Source organism: Hipposideros armiger, unplaced genomic scaffold, assembly GCF_001890085.2.
Source record: "Hipposideros armiger isolate ML-2016 unplaced genomic scaffold, ASM189008v1 scaffold_511, whole genome shotgun sequence".
NCBI classification, from domain to species: Eukaryota; Metazoa; Chordata; class Mammalia; order Chiroptera; family Hipposideridae; genus Hipposideros; species Hipposideros armiger.
Window position 1 is genome coordinate 1052421 of NW_017731861.1, and position 21588 is coordinate 1074008.

Consider the following 21588-nt stretch of genomic DNA (forward strand, 5'->3'; position numbering starts at 1 on the left):
CACACACACACACACACACACACACACACACACACACACACACTCACACACACTCACACACTCACTCCTCCCTCCTCCACTTCCCTTAGTCAGGGTGCCTCTTTGTGAGCCCTTTGCAGGGGACCCACCACATGCTTCTTGCCTGGTAGCATGAACTTGGCTGGTGGGAGGAAGGGCCCCGTCTGACCTGTGTCCCCATCCCCCTCTTGGCAGCCATGACCGCCTGCCCTACCAGAGGCGATACCGGGAGCGCCGTGACAGTGACACGTACCGGTGTGAAGAGCGGAGCCCATCCTTTGGAGAGGACTGCTACGGATCTTCACGTTCCCATCATCGTCGGCGGTCACGGGAGAGGGAGCCATACCGGGCCCGCAAACATGCCCACCACTGCCACAAACGCCGCACTAGGTCTTGTAGCAGCGCCTCCTCGGTGAGTATTGGCCAGAGTGTGCTGGCTGGGGCTCCGAGGCCTCATCTCTTTCTAGCACTCTCTCATGCTGGCTGGTCTGGGTGAGTACTGCCAGCCCTGCGCACATGCATCTGGTGTGCGTGCATGTGTGTGTGTGTGTGTGTGTGTGTATGTTTCGTCTGGTTTAGGTACAGGCCTGAACAGAGGGCCCAGCTCCTCTATCTTCTGACCCGTTGGCAGTGGCAGCTGTAGGGGCTCTGGTTCCGGCGCTGGCTGGCCCCTGGCCGGTTTCTGTCTCCACAATGCTCCAGGCACAGACTGCATGGGTGCACGTGGCCGGGGACACTTCTTAGGAATCCTAATAGGGTTGCTGGTAGGTGGTCTGGAGTTACCTGGGCCTCCCCACCTAAAGATTGCCTCCACACACAGCTGAGTGCTCCGACTGGTGTGGAATACACCTACTTTTGCAGTCTCACCTCCACGCCCCTCCCCAGAGGTCCGGAGGCTTGAGTGCCCATGGCAGCTCAGACTGGGAGCATCCCTTTGGACCTCCAGCCAAGCCTTCTTCAGCCTAGCCTCTTCACATGAGGTGCAGTCAAGGCGAGGGGGACAAGCTGCCTGTGTGATGGGACATATAAAGAAATGGCAGAAAGGCCTGCAACCCCAAGCCTTGTCCAGTTGCAGGCCACATGCCAAGAGCCGGGTCTGGCGGTATTCCTAGCATGCAGGGTTGTATAGATCCCTGCTGAGGCCAGGAGCCCACACTGCACTCTGACCTCTGGGAAGGAAAGCCCGTTGTGTGTCTCTGAGGCTATGTGTTGTCTTTTCCTTTCCATTCCTCTTCCCTTTCTCACTCCCTCCTGCCAGCCATGAGGCCCCTGAGAAGTGGCGGACCAGTGGAGGGGGCCAGGCATCTTCTCTCCCTAGCTCCGGTGACATCGTTGAGTGGCCTGTGCTGTGGGTTGACCGTGCAGGCGCCCAGCATGACCTGGTGGCCTCTCTGCACACTGCCGCACACAGCCACACACTGCCACAAAAGGGCAGTGCAGGCCTGTGGCTCTGCTTCTCTTTTTGGTGCTTTCTGTCATGAGGCTCTGGATGGCCCTGGCCTGTGAGTAGCATGGGTGCCAAGGCCAGGGCAGGAGCTGGCTTGGGGCCTGTGTGGGCCATTGTGGTAGGAGGCCTGGAGGTCGACCAGCCCAGAGGATCCTGGGCTCCTTCCCCGCTTGACGCTGGTGGCAGAAGGGTTGCTGATGGAAGGCCGTTTCTGGTGGTGATGTTAAGTCTTAAGTCTGGCCACGTCTAGGGTAGCAGCTTGGCTCTGAGTGGCAGCTGTCGGGTACCTGCAGGGCTGTATGGGCAAACAGGCAGGCAAGGACAGGCTGGGCATTCTGCAGCTGAAGCCAGAGTGACCTTGACCATTCTGGATGATCGGACCCAGGCTGGACCAGCTACCTTCTTGCGCCGTTTGCACTGCGTCTTCACCCTGGCCGAAGCGTCGTGGGAGGGCCTGGGAGGGGGAGACTTGGTGGAGGAGGGAGTCAGGGCTGTGGCTCTCTGAACGGCCAGCCTGGCCCCCTGGCAGCAGAGGCTGGTCATCTTTCTGAGCATTTGCGGCATCCTTCTCTTAGATAATGTCCGAGTTTTCTTTACATACCTGTAGCTGTTTTTACTTTTCTGTTTTTGAAGTCAGTTTGTGTCTTGACGTGTCCCTTGCAATATCCCTATCGTTATATATGCTGTGTGCCTTATGAAATGCTGGGATCTGGAAAATCCAACCAACCAACCAACCAACCAACCAACCAACCAACCAACCAACCCACCGGCTCCTCACCGTCTCCACCTCTGCCTTTGACTGACACCTCAATCTGTCAATCGGAACCGCCTACCATGCGATTGGTCGGATGGCGTTTCGGGGGGCGGTGCATGCAGAGAAGCCAACAGAGCAGTAAGCGCAGCAGCCGGAGTGTGGAAGATGACAAGGAGGGCCACCTGGTGTGCCGGATCGGCGATTGGCTCCAAGAGCGATGTACAGCCACCTTTCGTAAAACTTTACCTCTCTACTTTCTACCCCCTTGTTAGACCAGACCTCTCCTGCCCGGAGGGGCCTCTAGTGCGCGTGGTGCCTTAGCGGGGCCACCAGTAATTGCCTGAATGACACAAACACTAGCAACTTCTGTTTTTAAGAGTGTAGCAGTGAGAGAGAAACCTTTTTTGTTTTTGAGAATTTGAATGCTGTGAACTGCAGGAGCTGCCGACCCTCTGTCTTCCAGACTCTCATGCTCTGCTTCTTTTCTCTCCTAGATGAGATTGTGGGGAACCTGGGCGAAGGCACCTTTGGCAAGGTGGTGGAGTGCTTGGACCATGCCAGGTGAGCGAGCTTCCTCGGAAGAGCTGGCCTGAGGTTCTTGAAGGTGGTGGTAGTCAGAGCTTAACCTGTTTCTTTTTGAAGGGTAGCACCAAAGCAGGGTTCTGACCTGCACGTGTTGGCGTTTTGCTGATCCCCTGAAATAGGGAGAAACCACTGGGGTTCCATAGGCATGTGGCATGCCTGCCCAAGAATTGCTGGTCCGTGAAATGGCTGGCCTGCCTGATTCCTCGCTTCCCCAGAGTGGTGTGGTAGATACCAGAACAGTGTGCCAAGGCTGCCTCCGCGGGGTGGATCTGCTTCCTGTGTTCACTTTTAGGCCTGGGCGGTGGTAGAGCGTACTGCTGAGCCCAGCCCAAGCACGAGTCCCCACCCTCTAGAGGTCTGCCTGAGAGACTGTACAGGTCTCAGTGCAGAGAAACACAACCTTGGGCTTTCTCATCAAGCAGGCTGCTGCCTCCTCCAGTGTGGCTGGGGTTGTGTGTGCTCAGAGCAGGGGTGTACCCGTGTGTGCTGAGGTGCTGTTGGGGGTACCTTGCTCTCTACTAGACTGAACAGTGTCCTACTGGCCTTCCTCAAGACCAGAACCTTGCTGCCTCTGTCTTAAGCTGGGAGGCCGCCTCCTGGGAGCCACTACCTCCCTCCCTGCCTTAATGGCACTCTCATTGGTTTGGTGCTTAAACTACAAAGTGCTTGTCTCAGTTGAGCCACATACGGCCCATACATGTCTCTCCCACTTGTTTAGAGATGAAGCAGCATGCTCCGGGTTTGCCCATATCCCCCGGCTGTTGAGTGAAGCTGTGGGGCTCCTACATTCGAAAGTGCTTGGAGAGGATAGTTAGACGCAGCAGTCCAGTGGCCATGGGGCCCCAAGATACAGTGGTGATGGTGATTGAGAGGAAGCCTCCCTGGGCTCCTGGTTCCTGTGTAAACACCCTTTGGACCCAAGAAGTTAGGGTTGGGACCAGTGGGCATAGGGACATGTAGACTTTGACCAGAGAGAGCTGAGGCAGATTGAGCTGTGACACGGGGCAGCTAAGGCCTCTGGGCTGTGCCACTCTGAGTACCTAGAGTGAAAGTCAGCCTTTGAACTCACTAAGGGGTGGACACAGAGTTCAGGGGACCTTCAGAGGTTCCAGGGGGAGTCAGCTAAGAGGCAGAACTCAGCCCAGCAAAAGGAAGGGCCTTCTCCTCAGAGCCGTCCAGCCCTGACGCGAGCAGACTGCCTGTGGAAGTGGTGAACTCCATGCTGAGGACGAGTGCCAGTGGGGAATCCTGTTCTAGGAGGAGGCTGGTGGCCTTGCCTCTGAGGTCCTTTCTACCCTGAAAAGCTAATGGGATAGGGCGAGAAAAGCGGGTATTCTGTAGAAGACGCCTCTGCCTTCTAGCCTGTGGCCTTTCCTCGGGCACCAGGGCCAGCCTCCCAGAGGCCTCCGAGGCCACACCCTGCGGCCCAGAGCAGCTCGCTGGACTTCCCCTCCCAGCATCTGAACTTGGGCTGTCCCTTCCAGCCTCTGTAGTTACCTTTTCTGCTTGTATAGTTCAAGTGACATACAGCGGTGGGGCTGGGGGCACATGTAGAGCAGGAATTGTTAAAATCCTCACTGGACACTGAACAAGGTTCCTGGCACTTAGTGGTTTCTGATAAATGCTGTGGCAGGCAGGCCGGCAGGAGGGGCGGAGGGGGTGTGGTCAGGGAGCTGTCCTTGGTCCCAGTGGGAGGCGCCCACTCCTGGCACCCTTATCTTCTTGCCAGGCCTTCACTTTGTCCTGGAACCCCCACCCCAGGGGAGCCGTCTGCCCAAACTTGGCAGACATAGCCAGGAGGTGCCACAAGAGGGGTGTGTGTGGAATGCCAGGCAGGGCAGGGCTGGCCAGCCTGTAGGTTGGGTCACTGAGGGAGCAGCTCTGGGGCTGGTGTTGGTCAGCAGGACAGGCCTCTACTACTCTGCCCAGTCTTCCCAGGAGCTGGCAGTGGCTGAGATCATAAAAGCCTACAGCTGGCACAGATGCCAAGGCAGCTTGCCGTTAGAAGGGTAAAGGTCTGGTGTTGCATGGGGCAGGCTGGGTATCACGTATTTGCTCTCCTCAAGGGAGGAGTCCCGGAGTCCTGAGTGATGTCTGCCAGAAGTTGCTGGGTTGGGGTGGAGGGTGGGGGAAGGGCTAGGCAGCTTCTCAAGAGAATCTCTGCTTCCTTCCCCGGTGCCAGAGGGAAGTCTCAGGTCGCCCTGAAGATCATCCGCAATGTGGGCAAGTACCGGGAGGCCGCCCGACTAGAAATCAACGTCCTCAAAAAAATCAAGGAGAAGGACAAGGAGAACAAGTTGTGAGTGTCGGCACGGAATGGGAGGACAGCTTTCACTGGGGACAGCGTCCCCTCCAGCCCCAACTGCCTAGACCCCCTGAGGCTGAGCAGTGTCCCCTCACCTGGTTGGCGCCATACCTTCTCTCTCCACCCATAGACAGGGGAGCTGGGTGAGCATGCTTTGTGGGAGGATCCTCTGGGTTCCTGTCCAGGCTCCACCACGACCAGCTCTGAGTTCTGAGGCAGGCCTCACAGCCCTGCATTTGTGGATTAGGGACCACTAGGTATGGTGGGTATCAGACAAAATAGAAACCGGAAGCTGTTTGGGGCTCTGGCATAATCAAACACCCAAAGGGGGGCCACCTTTGGTACACAGATGCTAAGCACTTCCTCTCCTCCAAGCACCACATAGACTCAGGAAGCTCTGCTGAGGGAGTTGGGAAAGGCACTGCTGGTCCTGTGGCATACCCTGGCATTCTTCCATTTTTCTTGGAGATGCAGGGGAGGGGTGATGCCCATATTATAAGTAGGTGAGGCAGAAGGCCCCCCACCCCTCTCACAACAGGAAGCTCAGTCCTTGTTCTGAGTTGATTTGGGTGATGGCTGATGGGGATGTGCTCTTGCTGTTACCTGATTCATGTGTTTGCATCCTGGTGTGTGACCCAGTGGCCTGGGACTGAGTGGGCACTGGCTTCCTCTGAGGAGGGAATGGGGTGGGGCGGGGCAGCCAGCCCCCTACACAGAGCCTGAGCCTCCATCTTTCTCCCCTAGCCTGTGTGTCTTGATGTCCGACTGGTTCAACTTCCACGGTCACATGTGCATCGCCTTTGAGCTCCTGGGCAAGAACACTTTTGAGTTCCTGAAGGAGAATAACTTCCAGCCTTACCCCCTGCCACACGTCCGGCACATGGCCTACCAGCTCTGCCACGCCCTTAGATGTAAGTGTCCATTTGCAAATGGAGCGTGGGGAGGCCACATACCTGGCAGGAAAGTCACCTGGTGGTCTTGCTCTCCCCTGTTCCTGTCTGCACACTGCTAAGTGTTCTGTGAACCTGATGTACCAGGGCCCCCTGACTGAAAGGTCTTCGGGTACGAAATCTGTGGATGGAGAGGCTGCGGCCTTCTCCAGGGGCCTGCTGAGCCAGACTCTGCCGTCCCCCCCCCCCCCCCAGCCTTCGGGAGGAGAGAAAAGAGAGCTGCTCTAGAATTCGCCCGATCCCCAAGCCTGCTTGCACTTTCCTGCGAAGGATGAAAAGATCCAAATGACCTGGGAGACCCCACCCGCAGCTCCTTTCCACACACAGCCCTGTCCAACTACCACTTTCCATCTGTCTGCCAGCCTTTAGGAGTGTATTTGGTGGTGGCTGTGCCCAGCACTGCAGGATTTGTGGTGGCTGGAGCCAGACCGCAGGCCCCTGGGGATGAGGAGAGGCCTAGAGCAGGGTGTGCGTAGATGCAGGGGACAGGGACAAGCGCACTCAGTGAGGCAAGCAGCTCAGTGATGGTCCAGAGCCCTTTGCGTGCTGACTCCTGGTGAAGGAGGGCCCGTGGTGGGGACAGGTGGGCCACACTGCTCTGAGGGTCTAGAGTGCCAGATGGGAGCCTGGAGCCTGAACGTGAGGGGTGACAGGAGCCGTCATTGGTGGGCCAGGGATTGGAGGAAACAGGCAGGTCCCCTGCTTAGGGCTAGAAGTGAGAGGCAGGGCTGGCTTCGTGGGTGGCCCTGTGCTGGCTTTCAAGCTTTGTTGCCACCTACTTGACGTTCATAATTTCTGATAAGGCACCTGCATTTTCATTGTGCTCCTGGCGCTGCACATACTGTAAGCGGTGCTTGGGAGAGGGACCCACCCCAAGGTTGATGTTGCAGCTTTGGTGACAGACAGGCTGAGGCCTGGCCCCTGGAGAGGTTGAGGGAGTGTTGTGCATGGAAAGCCTCCCCTGCCCTCCTCTTCTAAAGCACCCAAACTCTCCAGGGCCCCCAGCACAGTGAGCCTTTGAGAGGGAAGCGTGTGCAGAGAGCTCAGTCTGCTCCCTCGGCTGACGACCCTGTGTCAGAGGCTCGGGCAGGGGCCAGGGAGGAAGCCGATTCTCAGCCTGCTCCCTCCTGTCCTGCCTCTCCCTCCAGTTCTCCATGAGAACCAGCTGACCCACACAGACTTGAAGCCAGAGAATATCCTGTTTGTGAATTCTGAGTTTGAAACCCTCTACAATGAGCACAAGGTACTGGTGGGAGGGAGGCCCCACGCCAGGGCCGGGCTACCCCCTGGGCAGTTCTGACCCGGCTGGCCTTCTTGCCACAGAGCTGTGAGGAGAAGTCGGTGAAGAACACCAGCATCCGAGTGGCTGACTTTGGCAGTGCCACCTTTGACCATGAGCATCACACGACCATTGTTGCCACCCGTCACTACCGTCCACCTGAGGTGATCCTTGGTGAGTGACTGTATAGCCCCCAACCCAGAGGAAGCGGGCAGTTGCTGGGAGGGAATGAACAGAGGCACCGATGTGCCTGTCTACCACCCAGGGCCAGTGTCATGAGTCACTGGTTGTCGACTTGGCCTTACTTAGAAAGGGACTTGTTACGGGGGTTTGGGCAAGAGTCCTGCCAGCCAATGTGGCAACTGCCCATGCCCTCGGCTGGAACCAGAGCTGACTCTCATAGCCTCTCTCCCTCTCGGTTTAGAGCTAGGCTGGGCACAGCCCTGCGATGTCTGGAGCATTGGCTGCATTCTCTTCGAGTACTACCGGGGCTTCACGCTCTTCCAGGTGAGGCACCCCACTGCTCCCCTACCCCGAATACCATACCCTGGCAGGCCACAGGGCCTTGGCGTGGGCACCCTTCCAAGGCCTGCCAACCAGCATGCTGTGACATTCAGACTCATGAAGGTTGTAGGTGTTCAGGGGAAGGAGGAGGGCAGGGTGGCGGGAGCACTCAGCTGGCAACGATGGAGGGTTGGGGCCGGAGAAGTGAGCATTCGAGACAAGAGGCACAGCGTGCATGAGGGTGAGACGGGCAGGGGTGGGTTATGTCTGGGGAGAGTGAGGAACGTGGCCTCACCCTGGCCCCAGCTTGGCAGGTCACCACAAGATCAAAGAGGCTGTGAAGACACTTGCCCATCTTTTTGTCCTGCTCTTGAGGGGCTGAGGCTGGTACTAACCCCCACTTGCTCTATCCCTGACCTTCCACAGACCCATGAAAACCGAGAGCATTTGGTGATGATGGAGAAAATCCTGGGGCCCATCCCATCACACATGATCCACCGAACCAGGTACGGAGTCCTGGCCCAGCGGCCTTGCCTGTCTTGGCTGTGGGTTAACAAGCTACTAGACAGTCTGTAGTATGTTCCCTGGCTCCTTCAGGCTCACAGCAGCCTTCCCTGTACGCCCAAGTGACCTGGCAAGCCTACTGCCCAGACCATCTTGCCTTGCTGGGTCAGCCCAAGACCCCGTCAGGCTTTGCTGCCATTATCTTCCCTACCCCCTCAAGACGTGACCCCCTCCCTTCCGTCCTTTTCAGGAAGCAGAAATATTTCTACAAAGGGGGCCTGGTTTGGGATGAGAACAGCTCTGATGGCCGATATGTGAAGGAGAACTGCAAACCTCTCAAGGTCAGTTTCTAGCTTGAGCCCAACTCATGCCCAGGAGACCCCAGGCACTGGGCACACACAGCAGAGACAGGCCAGGCAGCTAAAGGCTGCCCCCTTGCTCCGACTCTATGGCAGGCTGTGCCCAGGGCTGCTGGGTGTTGGCAGACTGCCCCAGACGGGCCCTTAGCCCCCCCTCTTCCCCACAGGGTGGTTATGAATGTAATTGGGGAACACCAGAGGAGCCAAACATCAGAGACCCTGCGGCTCCCTGCCCCCCCTTACCCCAAGTTTGGGAACAACTAGGCAGGACTGAGGTGGGGGGGGCGGGGCCCTAGACATGGCCAGGAAGCCTCTGCCAACTGCATTTCAGGCTCGGACAGTGGATCTTGCAGAGGTGACTTCTCCCCACCCATCATGTGGGGCAGAGGCACCAGACCAGAAAGCTGCCCCCAATAGCCTGACAAGTTCAGAGCAAAATGCTGGAACAGGCATGAAAAGAAAGGAGTTGTTCGGCTTCCAGGAGGCATCACTGCCGCCTCAGCCATGCAGCACGCTCCCCACAACCCTGCCGTCCCTGAGTGAGGTGCCTTGTATTTCTCCCCGAGCAGAGTTACATGCTCCAGGACTCCACGGAGCACGTGCAGCTGTTTGACCTGATGCGGAGGATGCTAGAATTTGACCCTGCCCAGCGCATCACACTGGCCGAGGCCCTGCTGCACCCCTTCTTCGCTGGCCTGACCCCCGAGGAACGGTCCTTCCACAGCAGCCGCAACCCCAGCAGATGACAGGCACAGCCACTGCGGCGAGGAGGGCAGGCCTGGGCTGCCGGGCCCCTGGCTCCAGCCTCACCACCGGGCCCCAGGGCCCCAGCCACCAGTGAACAGTGCAATGTGAAGGAAAGAAGGAAGGCAGGACCTGCGGGGAGACCTGACGCCCAGCTGCCAGGAAGCACAGATTTGACCCCAGCTATTTATATGTTGTAAAGTTATAATAAAGTGTTTCTTACTGTTTGTAACCCCTGGTACCAGTGTGTCCGTCTCCAGGCTCCTTGCCTTCTCCCTTCCCTACTTTACTAATAAAGTCTTTCTTAGCAGTTCGGCCTGTGGAGAGCTAAGTGTGACCTGGGCCAGGCCCAGAAGGGCTAGCCAGTGACAAGATGAGCTGGGCTGTCCCTCTGGGTCCAGGAGAAGGGCAGCCCAGGCTGAGGTGGCAGGCCTGGGTGGCACCTGCTCCCCCGCTGTGCCTGTCAGCCCTCTGTAATCGATGAGGCAACATCCGGTTTCACCTACCCACCGGTCCTGTCACTGGCTGGGACCTGAGGCTGTACCTGCCCAAACTATGGCTTCCTGAAGGTTGTCCGGCATGGGACCAGGGGGGTGCTAAGGCTGGGCCATAGTGCCTCACTGCAGCCCACAGAGCATTTACACAGCACAGGACTCCATCATTCAGCTTTATTTCAGTGCTGGTTTGGGTTCCCCAAGAACTGCATAAGTGATAGTCTTGACCACCCAACTGGGGCCCCTTGGGGACTGGGCACTGGGCAGGATGCCTCTGAAAAGACCCAAGATGGAGGGAACATACTTTAATGACACCGGGGAGGCCCAGGTTGAGGGCAGGAAGAGGCTCCGGCGCCACCAGGGGAGAAAAAAAGAGAGGCTTGGGCACAAACTCCCAGTGGCCCCTCAACAAGGCCATCACCCCCAGGGCCACTTAGATGTACTACAGCGAGCAGTCGAGCCAGGGTTCTTCTCTTGTTCCCCACTGTACCCAGTCAGGGAGCCAGAACCCACTGAATGGCTGCCGACTGCAATGCCTGGAACTCAACTGCTCCTCAGGTTATGGCCCATCGTGGCAGCTGCTTGGCCCTGAGTGAGCAGAGGCTCGGGGAGGACACAGCACAGGGCTCAGACTCCGGCCTCCCGCTGCTAGAGACAACTGAACATGTGAGGGCGGGGAGGCCAGAAGGAGGGACCAGCCCTCTGCCCTGCTGCATCTGTCCTGGCTATGCTCCTATAAGGAAAGTGACAAGCGGTCTGAGACCCATGGCACCAGGGCCTACCCACCTTGTACACACGATCTTTGGTGGGCCTTCCCACTCACCCCCTTAACAAGAAAGGGTGGGCAGAGAGCAGAGGGGAGCCTGAAGCCCTGGAAAAGGCTTGAAAGCACTAGCCTTTTGCCAGAGCCACTGCCAGGGCCTCCAGGGCATGGCCCCCATCCCACCAGCCCCCAGGGCCCAGGCGGGGGGGGGGCGGGGGGGGGTGATCCGAGCAGCAGAGGGTTTCTGTGGCTGAGCCCAGACTGCTAGCTCATCCAGAACTAGCCTTATTTTGGCATCTCTGAGATAGGGTGCTGGCCCCAACCAAGCCTCCTCATCTAGAGTGGACAATCAAAGGGTTCAAATTCAGACACTATAAGCTGGGGTGGAGCCCAGGCAGGGGAGGGGCATGCACCCTGCTCTGGGATGACAGCTAGAGGAGCACTGCATGGGAAGGACAGAGGGGACAAAACAGCATGGGGCTATGTGTGCAGGCAAGGAAGTGGGGGAATGGTGGCTGAAGACAGAAGCACCAGGCTCCCCCAGGGGCCTCCCTAATACTGAACATTAAAGCTACACCCTGAGGGGTCTGGCCCCAGACTAAGCAAACACTCAGCCCCCAGCTACAGAGGGTATGGGGTTGGGGGGCACTGCTGGCAAGATGGGCACTGTGGTTCTACAGTAACATAATCTACACCACCTGTGCTGAAGACAAGAGAAAAACCGTATAAAATCCCAGTATAGTAAAACCGTCCTGATGCCGCCCCTTTCCCTGCCTCTCAGAGTGATGGAGTGGAAAAGAGGAAGGTCTTTTGGAAAAAATCCCAGCACAAAACTTGGATCAGCTCAGGAGAAAGGGTCAAAAGCCCCGAAATCAACTCGTGGAGCCCTGGGAGGCTTCAGCTCTCAGGGAACGGGGAGTGCACGTCCGCCCTCTAGCGGACAGCTGCAGCGCAGCCATCTGTGCGCGATCAGAGCGAAGGGCTGCCCAGCTTCGGGACGCGGAGGCGGGGAGCTGGGGAGACAAAGTCACAAGCTCTGAAACAGAGCAGGCACAGGCCCCCAAGCGGGACCTATCCCACCCGCAGGGGCTCGCCCAGGCCCAGTGGCTGTAAACCTGAAACACAGTCTGTGAGCTGCCTATGTCTGTAAACAAAGCCCCGCCTGGCCACGCGGGGAGTCGAGTAGAGAGATGCCTGGAGTCACAGCGCACTCAGCTGGACACCCGCCCTGCACACCCAGCGGGAAAGCCTTTCCTGGTTAAGGGCAGGTGACAGGTTAGCTTTAAATATGATCTGCTCTCTCACAGAAGAAACAAACCAAAAGAAAAAATTTAACAAGGTCCATGAAGCTTCACATCCTTAAGGCGTTTGCTGTCAAGTTCAGTGTCAAGAGCAGCAGGGGACTGGTGTCCAGCCTGCCCAGAGCCCCTCTAGGCAGAGTGCAGTGGGATGACAAACTTGCAGCCAAAGGGTGAGTGGTAGCTGATGCCCACCTCCTGGAATACCTGCTGGGGAATGCCGATGTCACACAGGTAGACGCGGCCAGCGTGCTCTCCCAGCGGCAGAGGCAGGCCCAGAGCCAGTGACCACTTGGCATCGATGCCCTGTTCGACTTCATGCACAGGAGGATCTATGCTGAGTACTGGTGCCCGGTTCTGGTTGGCCCAGGCTACGGCTGCCTTGTACCAGGGTTGATCCCGCAGAAAGGCGTTCTCGGGGCAATCCAGGCAGTTGATCACCAGGTCCACAGGGCTAGTGGGTAGATCTGCAGGTGGAGAGAGTGCCATGTGAAAATCCCTCAAAGCAGAGAGCAGCCCAGGCTGGTACTAGAACCCAGGCGGCCGCCAGAGTGTCTTGCTCAGGCACCACTCGGCTGCCTCTCCATGGCATGGCCAGGACTCAGGCCCTGCGAGTTCCCAGGCTTGGTTGGGCTGGGTGCTCGAGACCAAGGGCATGTCAGCCTGATGGACCCAGTCTTCATAGAGCACCTCCGCTGTAGCATGGTCCTGCTGGGTGTGCAGAGCTGTTCAGGCCATAAGGTCTTCACCGCCTCTGCAATCTGACCAACTCCCTGGGTATACTGAGCTCCGGGGAGGAGGGGTCCACCGCAGAGTTAGCCCTCACTGGCCTCTCCCACTATTCTCATGGAAATGGGTCCTCCTTGCAGTACCACTTTAAAAATGGGGAGAGAGGGCCGGCCGAATAGCTCGTTGGTTAAGAGCTGGCTTGGGACACCAGCTCTGAGCAGCAGGGCCCTGGTTCAGATCCCACATGAGGGCCAGTGACACTGCCCTCTGCAGCTAAGATGGTGAACAACAGCTTGACCTGGAGCTGGGCTGCCATGAGTCACCGGTGACGGCATAGGCTGCAGCCCCTGCTGCAGTGGGCTGCCATAAACTACCGTGAGTGACTGGCAGCTGGTGTGAGCTGCCAAGAACCGCTGTGAGCGGCCATTCAGAGGCCAGCGACCGATCTGCCTCACCCAGGAAGAGCGCAATGATAATACCAACATGGGCCAGTGAAGGAACGTCCTCCACAACTAGACTGAAGAACAAAAGGACAACAACTTGTCTGTTCCCCTTCTCCAATTCCCCAACGCTGTTCCCCTCCCCCAATTCCCCAATAAAATCTTTAAAAAAAAATAAAAAAGAATGGGGAGGGAACCTATCACTTCTCTCAGGTATTGGAAAAGATTTCTTTGCTCTAACCAGGCCTCTGGATCAGTGTAAGAACAGATATCACAACAAACAGATAAGTCGTGACCAATCTAAGAGGTTAAAATGAGAACAGCAGAAATCAGACCAAACTCAAGGGTCGGCATCCTCAGGCTTGCCTCCTGGCACTGGGATAGGAAACCTTTGGGGCAGCCAGAGGAAGAACTGCCTGGAATGGGCATCATGTTATAGATTTCATAGGGGGAGCCCACACCAGGCACCCTTCCCAGCTCTCAGCCTAACGTAATGACATTTTCAGCTAGAGATGCACGGCTTCCTTACTTAGCACAGGCCACCATGGGTCTGTGTGCCCCACAGGCGCCTGGCCTGAGAGTGAGGAGACTGAGGCTCTGGCCCAGGTTCTGGCCCCGACTCGCCATCTGAGCCCTAGCAAGGCCCTTTCTTTGGGCCGTATCTTTCTACTTCTCCCCTGTTCTCACTTAAACCCACTCCAATCAGATGTGACCCTTGCCACTCCACCTGAAGCTGCTCTTGTCAAGAGCTCCAGGGGTTTCCACACCACTAACTCCAGTGGTCCAGTCTTAGTCTCCATTTGAACCTGACCTAGAACGGCTTGCTGACACCCTCGTCGCACCTCCGCTCCTCCCCTGCCTTTCAGGTACCAGGCTCTCGTGGTTTTCCTTCTCCTTCACTGACTACTCCTTCCCTGTCTCCTCAGCTGGCCTCTCAGCTCTGACTTCAAAACAAGGAACTCAGTCTCACAACTTCTCTATGTACTCTCTTTCGCAGGCTCATGATGGCTTCAAATACCACCTACACACGTGCGACTCCAGGGTGGGTCCCTCACATAACTCCAGACTCATCTTTCCTCAGTCACCATTTCCACCTGCATATCAAGCGGCATCTCTAGTTGAGCTTCTGCCCTTCCTCCCCAAACCTCGTCCCCCAAGTCTTCCGAGCTGAGTAACAGTACCTCCATCCTTCCATTTACGCAGGCCAGAGGGCTTGGAGTCATAACCTTCTCTTTCTCGCATTTCCTACATCCAATCTGCAGACTCCATCTTCAAAATTGATTCAGAAATTAACCACCTTCCACCACTTCCACGGTCTCAGCCAGCATCGTCTCCCAATTCATCACAGCCTCTAACGCTCTTTGTAAGCCGATTGTCTACTGTGGAGCAGCAGCCACAATGATCATTTGGAACCTAAGCTGGATTGTGTCTTCCTTCTGCTTATTCCTCCAGTGACTCCCCATCTCACCCCAGTAAACGTTCCAGCCTGTACAGTGATTCACAAGCCCTTGACACCCTGACCCTGAAATGCTCCTCGCCCTACCATCCAACACTCTCCATCTCCCTTCCCTGCTTCATTTGTCTCCATAACACTTACTACCATCTGACATAACAAAAATGGTACTTATCTCGCCTGTCATAACCAGAATGCTAAGCTCCATGGAAGCATGGATTTAAGGGAAAAAAAAAAATCTATTGCCCTATTCCCAGTGTTAGGAACAGTGCCTGTTCTGTAAATATCTGTGAAAGGAATACATGGGTCCCCAGCTTTACATCTGAGTAGTGAGAGAGGGAGGGTGAAAGGACGGGAAGCCAGCGAGTCAACACCAGAGGCTGGCAGAGCCCTCTTTACACTCATGGTGCTTTTCCACCTGTCACCACTAGTCGGCACCATCACCCCACCAATCTACCAAGGAGGGCGGTGGCCTCAGCCCAGCCCTAGGCAGGAGCTCACCTTTGAGGCTAGACACTTGTTGACCTTGGGTCTTACTGAAGAGAGACAGCTCGTTGGTGATGGACTCTAGCATCTTGACAAAGTTGGGCAGGAAGAGGATGACCTGGACGTCATGGTTGGCGAGGTGCCTTCCACAGCTGATACCCTGAGCCCCCTTCACATGGGGCCCACAAAGCAGGGCCACTGTAGGCCTCTGGTGGACATTTTTGGGATTCAACCTGGAAGAGAGGTAAAGAAGCCTTATCAGGCACAGACATGGCAACCACTTGCACCCCAAACCAAATGAGTGCTCGGCACCTGTTGCTCTCAGAGGTCTTGACAGTCCCAGGTTCAAACGCCACTTCAGGGCAGGTTTACAGGATGGCATTCCCGCTGTCCCACGCCCGTGTCACTTCATCTGCTGGGTCCTCACTCGGTTCACCCAGATCTTGGTTCATGTAACACCACTGCCAGAACACTGCGTTCTGACCAAGAACACGTACTATGTTCACGGCGTGAACCCACTAGGTCCAAACTCTATGTAATAAGGAGGCGGCTTTCCCACCACTGCAGGGTTCCTTGCCCTTCGTCCCCAACATACCTGCTCCAGCAGCAAGGCTGGTCTCATCATCCTCTCCTGCACTTGTAAATCTCTTTCTTACTTCTGTCCAGGCTGTGTCCCCTGCCCAGAAAGCCCTTCCCCTGTCAAACTCTGACCCACCTTTTCTTTGAGATGCAGCTCAAGGTTAACCTCTTCTAGGGTTACTCTGGCTCAACTAAGAAACCCACAGCAAGTAGCAAAAAGGATCATTCTAAATCATCCTCAACCAGTTTCCAGTCCAAGTTCTGTTTCCTGAGCCACCAGCAAGAGCAATGTTGTAGATGCTAATAGTACCTATTTCATGGGATACGCGTGGATTAATGGATGTACAACACTGAGAGCAGGCCCAACACACACAACACTCAGTCGGTGTTGGTACCATCATGGCACTGGTCACAGAGGAGGCAGCAGGGTAGGGGTGCCCCGGCCTCCCAGGCTGGAAGCTGCCTTGGACACCCACCTCCTGATGAAGTCACTTTCAGTTTCCTGCCATTCAAAGCTGAGATCTCTCTGGTCTCAGAGAAGCCACAAGGAAGGAGGTTTAGAGGTTCAGCGCTGGAGCTGTGCCCAACTCACAGGCCATGTGGTCTGCCCTCGGGGCAGGAGGTAGGGGGAGAAAGCCAGCCAGAAACAGGCTTATGTCCCTGCTTGGGGTGGTGCAGTGATAATCACTTACTGGTCTCCCAAAGGGAGAAAGATGACAGCTGCTGCCAAGTCAAAGAGCCAAATAAATTTGGGGGAATTCAAAAATGTACTCTAAGTATACACGAAACCATGCGTTTCCCCCACTATGCTTGCACTGTAAGAAAATATGATGAGTACTTCTCCCTTGAGACAGACACTGCAGAGTTCTGGCATGTGACTCACCCACGTCTGCTTCCTAAACAGACTCTCCCTCTCACAGAGGCATCCCCATCAGGACTCAGAGCAGACCATGGCACCTACATACCAATAGCAGGGGGCAGAGGACGGGCACTGGAAACAGACCTATCTGGATCGGAGACCTGGATGTACAGGCCAGGCCACACGGGCAAGTCTTTCAGCCCTCTGAGCCTTAGCTTGCTCATCTTAAAACACCGGGCTGCTATTTACCTTTGAACTGAAGTTATGAGGATCAAACTCAATGCTGTTGTGAAAGGTTGCATGGTGCTTGACCTACATGAAAGTGATGACTGACTGGTGATCTTTCTCAAAGGAAAACCAGAGACTGCTGCAAAGGACAGGAGATAGCCCTTCTGAGTTCAGACAGGCACAGGACAGCCTGCCCCCAGAAGCTGGGTAGACAGGAACATGACTTTGTGCCACATTCAGATCCTGCTCCCATGCTACTGTTTCTGGGAAGCCACTTAATGGCCTCACACACTCCTGGGAAGAGCTAATTCCAGGAGCCATTCCAATGGCCACCCTGGGAGGAGGTGTGGCAGCCACCAGAACCAAGGGCCTGATGCCCCACCAGAGGGCAGCTTGCACCCCTCCCTCCTGTGGGGGTCTCCATGGGTTCTTCCCTGGCAAAGGGGAGGCCAGGGATCTAGCACGGCTGAGAAGCAGGCGGGCAAGGAAGAACAGACATCCCCACAACTCTACAGGGTGAGGGGAGTGGGAGAGCGAGAAGGGGCCACGTCACACCCAGCTTGGAACACTCAGACCGCTCTCCCACAGGCGCCAATGTCCTCCTCTCAGCAGACACCCGTCAACTCAAATTTGCTTCATCTCCTGGCAGGACCACTGCTGACCAATCCTTTCTTCTTCAAACACTATCTCTTTGGTTCTACAGCACTACCCTCTTGGTTTTCTTCCCTGTCTGGCTTCCTTTCTCAGCCACTCTGAAGTCTCTCGTCTCCTAACTTTGCCTGTAATGCTGATGTTCCCCAGAATTCTACCCTCAGCCCTTTCCTCCCTTTCCACCCTCTCCTTAGAGGGTCTTACCTAGTCTTGCAGCATCTGCGAGCTGATGACTTCCAGGTTTCTATCTTCTGCTCAGACTTTTTTCTAAACCTCAGACTGCTAGTGGTCTATCTGGCTATCACACAGGCCTCCCAGACTCAACATATACAAACAAGGTCCGTCTCCCCAAAACCTGTCCCTCTTCCCACATTCCCTGTTACAGTGAACGTTATCACTATCCAACCAGGAGTACATGTTGGAAAGCTTGAAGTTCAGTGATGCCGGACACTCCACTTTCCATCACCTCCCCCATCCATTCAATGACCCTGCCCTGCTGATTTTATCTTTAAAAACATCCCCCGCTCCCCAACCCCGATCTGCACTTGTCTGATCCCTACTTCTCCAACATTTGGCCCTTGGCTCAGGCTTCAGACTGGTCTCGCTGCCTGCAGTCCTGCCTCTGCTCAGTCTCCTCAGCCCAAATCATCATTGTGTGACAAGCCTGATCATGTCACAGCCCTACTGAAGCCCTTCAGCAGTTCCTTACCACTCAGCTGCACCGCAGCCCTGCTTTCCAGCCACAGCGTGACTTACAGCTAGCTCCCCAGCACTTCCACAGTCTCTCAGTTCTTTCTGCTCTTGGCACAGGCTTTATTCCCCAGATCTAGACTACTTCCCCCGCTCCTGCGTGCCCCTGTTAACTCTCTCTTGCTCTACAGGACTCAGCTTATGCCCTGCTAAGAAGGGTGACAGGTGTCTCCAGCCTGGAGTAGAAATGTGGCTTGCTGGGGGATCTTCTTTTCCTCTACCCATAGCATGGTACTTCCTGGAGACCTTGCTCGACTACTGGAAGGCAGGAGCAGTGTTGCATTCTTCTCTGTACCCTTAGTCCTAGCACAAGGTCTGGTACATGGTATCAGTAAATGTCCACAACTAAAATGAAGCATTGCTTAAAGAACCCACAGGGCAGGTGGGAAGGTACCAAACTCTAGTTCTCCCACTCAGCTGTCAGGGTGGTTCTAGAAGTTCCCAGGTATGGCACTCAGGACCAAGGTGTATCCCAGCCCCTTTGAGTGAATGAAAGTGCCAAAGGCTGGGTCTCTGAAGGTTTATGAAGGCAGGCTTTGAGTCAGCAGCAGTCTCCAAGCCAGCTGTTAGCTGGAAAGAAAGGGTCACAGCTGCTGGGAGAAGAATGAGGACTTCCAGGAGATGGTAAGAGGGGCACACAAACACCTCCAGCATCCAGGAAAGTGACTTCACAGAGGCTGCCCATTAGTCGGGCAGCAACCATGTGACGACCTCTGGTGTGAGGCAGCGTGGTGGGGCCCAGGCAGAGCAGCAGCACCCCACACAGCCCCCACCAGGCCAGTGGCATGTACCTGTTGGGTCCTCCAAGCAGGGTCAGTGCCATCTGACTGGCACACACGCCCGTCATCTCCAGTCTCCGCTCCAGAGTCAACCCGTGCTTTTCAGCCACCGACAACAGCTTCTTATGCAGCTCGTAGGAAACACTTGGGACCACCAGGCCGGAGTCTGAATTCAAAAGGAGGTGGGGCGAGAAAGGACAGTGATTACAGGGAAGTAGGTCACAAACGGGTGTCCCAATCCAGGATTCTGGGAAAGCCAACCCCCCTACCCGCCTTCATCGGGCCTGAAGCGTTCTGTGCAGCCCCCCGAGGCGCAAGCAGTGGGCGCGGGCCTGAGTGACGACTCGTTCAGGTTTACACAGAGCAAGGGTGAGTGAACTTCAGCTCTCTTAGCACTTCAGCTTTGACCACGAAGGCCAAAGCCACCAGGATGCATTGGCACTACCAAGAAAAGACTGGCATAGAGCATGTAACAGCAGCCTATCAACATATCAGGAGACAGCACGCCCGTCCCCAAGGGGAGAAGCGCCATCCTGGCAGCAGGCTTTCCTCATGAACAGACCCCTTGTTCTTCCCCAGAAGCAGAGCAGGCTCCACCTAAAGCCGCTGACCCTCCGGGCCACTATTCAGTGTCAAGGCAGGATGAGGTGCTCTCCCCATTTGCTCTCCACTTCCCCCTCCGCCCCCTCTCTCTACTTAGCCCTGCCTCTTTGCTCAAAAAATTCCTCCTCAAATAATTTGTCATTTCCTCCCCATTTGGGATGAATGGGACCCAATACTCATTCACAGGGAAACAGTACATGGAAAGTAACCTATGGCTTACTTTAAGCTACTCAGAACAATCGAATATTTTATTTGCCATAAATAGAGAGAACTCTATAAGGCTTAGGATGGAGACTCACAGTCATTCAAAGTATACCATGGGAAGTATTTGGCTTTCCAAGGCCAAGGCTGTGCCAGCTGGTGCACTTGAAGGGGTCTATAGTGTTATACGAAGATCTGACAATTAAGTTCGCACACTCATCCTAGAAAAAGTGCTACCTACCTCATTGCTGAATATGACTAAGGTCACCTTCGAAGTACTCCCCTTAGAACGCTATGCACTGACACCAGCGTCTAGTCCACTCTTCAAAGCAATTTTGGAACTCTTTTTCTGGAATGGCCATCAGAGCTGTCATATTACCCTTGATGTCCTGAATGTCATCAAAATGTCTTCCTTTCAATACTTCATTTCTCTTTGGGTAAAGAAAGAAGTCACTGGGGCCAGATAAGGTGAGTAGGGAGGGTGTTCCAATACAGTGATTTGTTTACTGGTTAAAACTCCCTCACAGGGCCGGCCGAGTGGTGCGTTGGTTAAGAGCTGGCTTGGGACACCAGCTCTGAGCAGCAGGGCCCTGGTTCGGATCTCACATGAGGGCCAATGACACTGCCCTCTACATCTAAGATGGTGAACAACAGCTCAGCCTGGAGCTGGGCTGCCATGAGTTGCCAGCGACGGCAGAGGCTGCAGCCCCTGCTCCAGTGGGCTGCCATAAGCTACCGTGCATGGGCAGCTGGCTGCCAGTGTGAGCTGCCAAGAGCCCCCGTTAGCGGCCGTCCAGAGGCTGGCGACCGATTTGCCTCACCCAGGAAGAACACAATGATAATACCAACATGGGCCAGTGAAGCAATGTCCTCCACAACCAGACTGAAGAACAAAAGGACAGCAACTTGTCTGTTCCCCTCCCTCAATTCCCCAATAAAATCTTTAAAAAATAAATAAATAATAAAATCTCACTCACAGACAGTGCCATGTGAGCTGATGCATTGTCGTGATGCAAGAGCCATGAACTGTTGGCAAAAAGTTCAGGTCGCCTAATTTTTTCACGCAGCCTTTTCAACACTTCCAAATAGTAAACTTGGTTAACTGTTTGTCCAGTTGGTACAAATTCATGATGAATAATCCCTCTGATATCAAAAAAGGTTAGCGAAATCATGGCAACAAAGTTTGCGACCTTAACTGTCAGACCTCGTATGCGTCAGTATTAATACATCCTGTGCTGCTTCAGGGCCCCGAAAATCCTGACAGGAGAGAAACAGCAAGGTGAAAACCTGTGATCTGTACCACGCAGCTTGTGCCACCTTACAAATACTAGAAGCCACTGGGAGGGAGCAGACGCTCTGCCAAAGCACCCCATGTGGCCTCAGAAACATGATTCCCGTCAGCAAGTCCTGTGGGCCGCGTGTGACGAGCTGTGTCTGGCTCCATTAGACGCCTTCTTAGGTCCTGTGTCCTCATCCATACTGGACCGTAAACTCCTCCAGGTAGGGAAATAGCCTTTTCCTTTTGGGTCCTCTCCTCAGCGTGTCTTATTGACAAGGTGAGTTCTCACCAGGGACTCAAACATGCAAGCAATGCAAACCTAGTGCCACTTCTGGTCTGGCCGAACTCTAAGGCGGAAGTTGATCAACACCCTACTGCATCCAGAGCCTTGTAGAGAAAAACTTGTCTTTCTCACGGGTCATTTCAGGAGAAATTTCTTGGGGTTCTATTAGGCGTCCAGTTCTGCCTACACAGATTCTTGAAACCACACCAAGTGAGGCCATGGCTGTACACTTGGACAGGACTCAAAGCACAAAGGCTGAACACA

The 21588-nt window shown here is 55.3% G+C and overlaps 2 protein-coding genes across 11 annotated transcripts in view; one reads left to right on the forward strand and one right to left on the reverse strand.

The window, feature by feature from the left end:
* Positions 1–9759, forward strand: part of CLK3 (CDC like kinase 3) — a 28617-nt gene extending 18858 nt beyond the window's left edge. For all 6 annotated transcript variants that reach the window (XM_019667961.1, XM_019667962.1, XM_019667963.1 and 3 more), the window contains 11 exons: positions 214–430; positions 2342–2438; positions 2714–2780; positions 4987–5103; positions 5854–6020; positions 7208–7302; positions 7383–7512; positions 7763–7845; positions 8269–8348; positions 8597–8687; positions 9275–9759. In XM_019667961.1, the coding sequence (XP_019523506.1) occupies positions 214–430; positions 2342–2438; positions 2714–2780; positions 4987–5103; positions 5854–6020; positions 7208–7302; positions 7383–7512; positions 7763–7845; positions 8269–8348; positions 8597–8687; positions 9275–9451 (1321 nt within the window). In that variant the 3' untranslated portion in view covers positions 9452–9759. The remainder of the gene's footprint in view (positions 1–213; positions 431–2341; positions 2439–2713; positions 2781–4986; positions 5104–5853; positions 6021–7207; positions 7303–7382; positions 7513–7762; positions 7846–8268; positions 8349–8596; positions 8688–9274) is intronic.
* Positions 9760–10103: 344 nt separating this feature from the next.
* EDC3 (enhancer of mRNA decapping 3) overlaps positions 10104–21588 on the reverse strand; it is a 56219-nt gene continuing 44734 nt past the window's right edge. For all 5 annotated transcript variants that reach the window (XM_019667979.1, XM_019667978.1, XM_019667982.1 and 2 more), the window contains 3 exons: positions 18971–19124; positions 15128–15345; positions 10104–12471 (listed from right to left, as the gene is read on the reverse strand). In XM_019667979.1, coding sequence (XP_019523524.1) covers positions 12137–12471; positions 15128–15345; positions 18971–19124 — 707 coding nt within the window. In that variant the 3' untranslated portion in view covers positions 10104–12136. The remainder of the gene's footprint in view (positions 12472–15127; positions 15346–18970; positions 19125–21588) is intronic.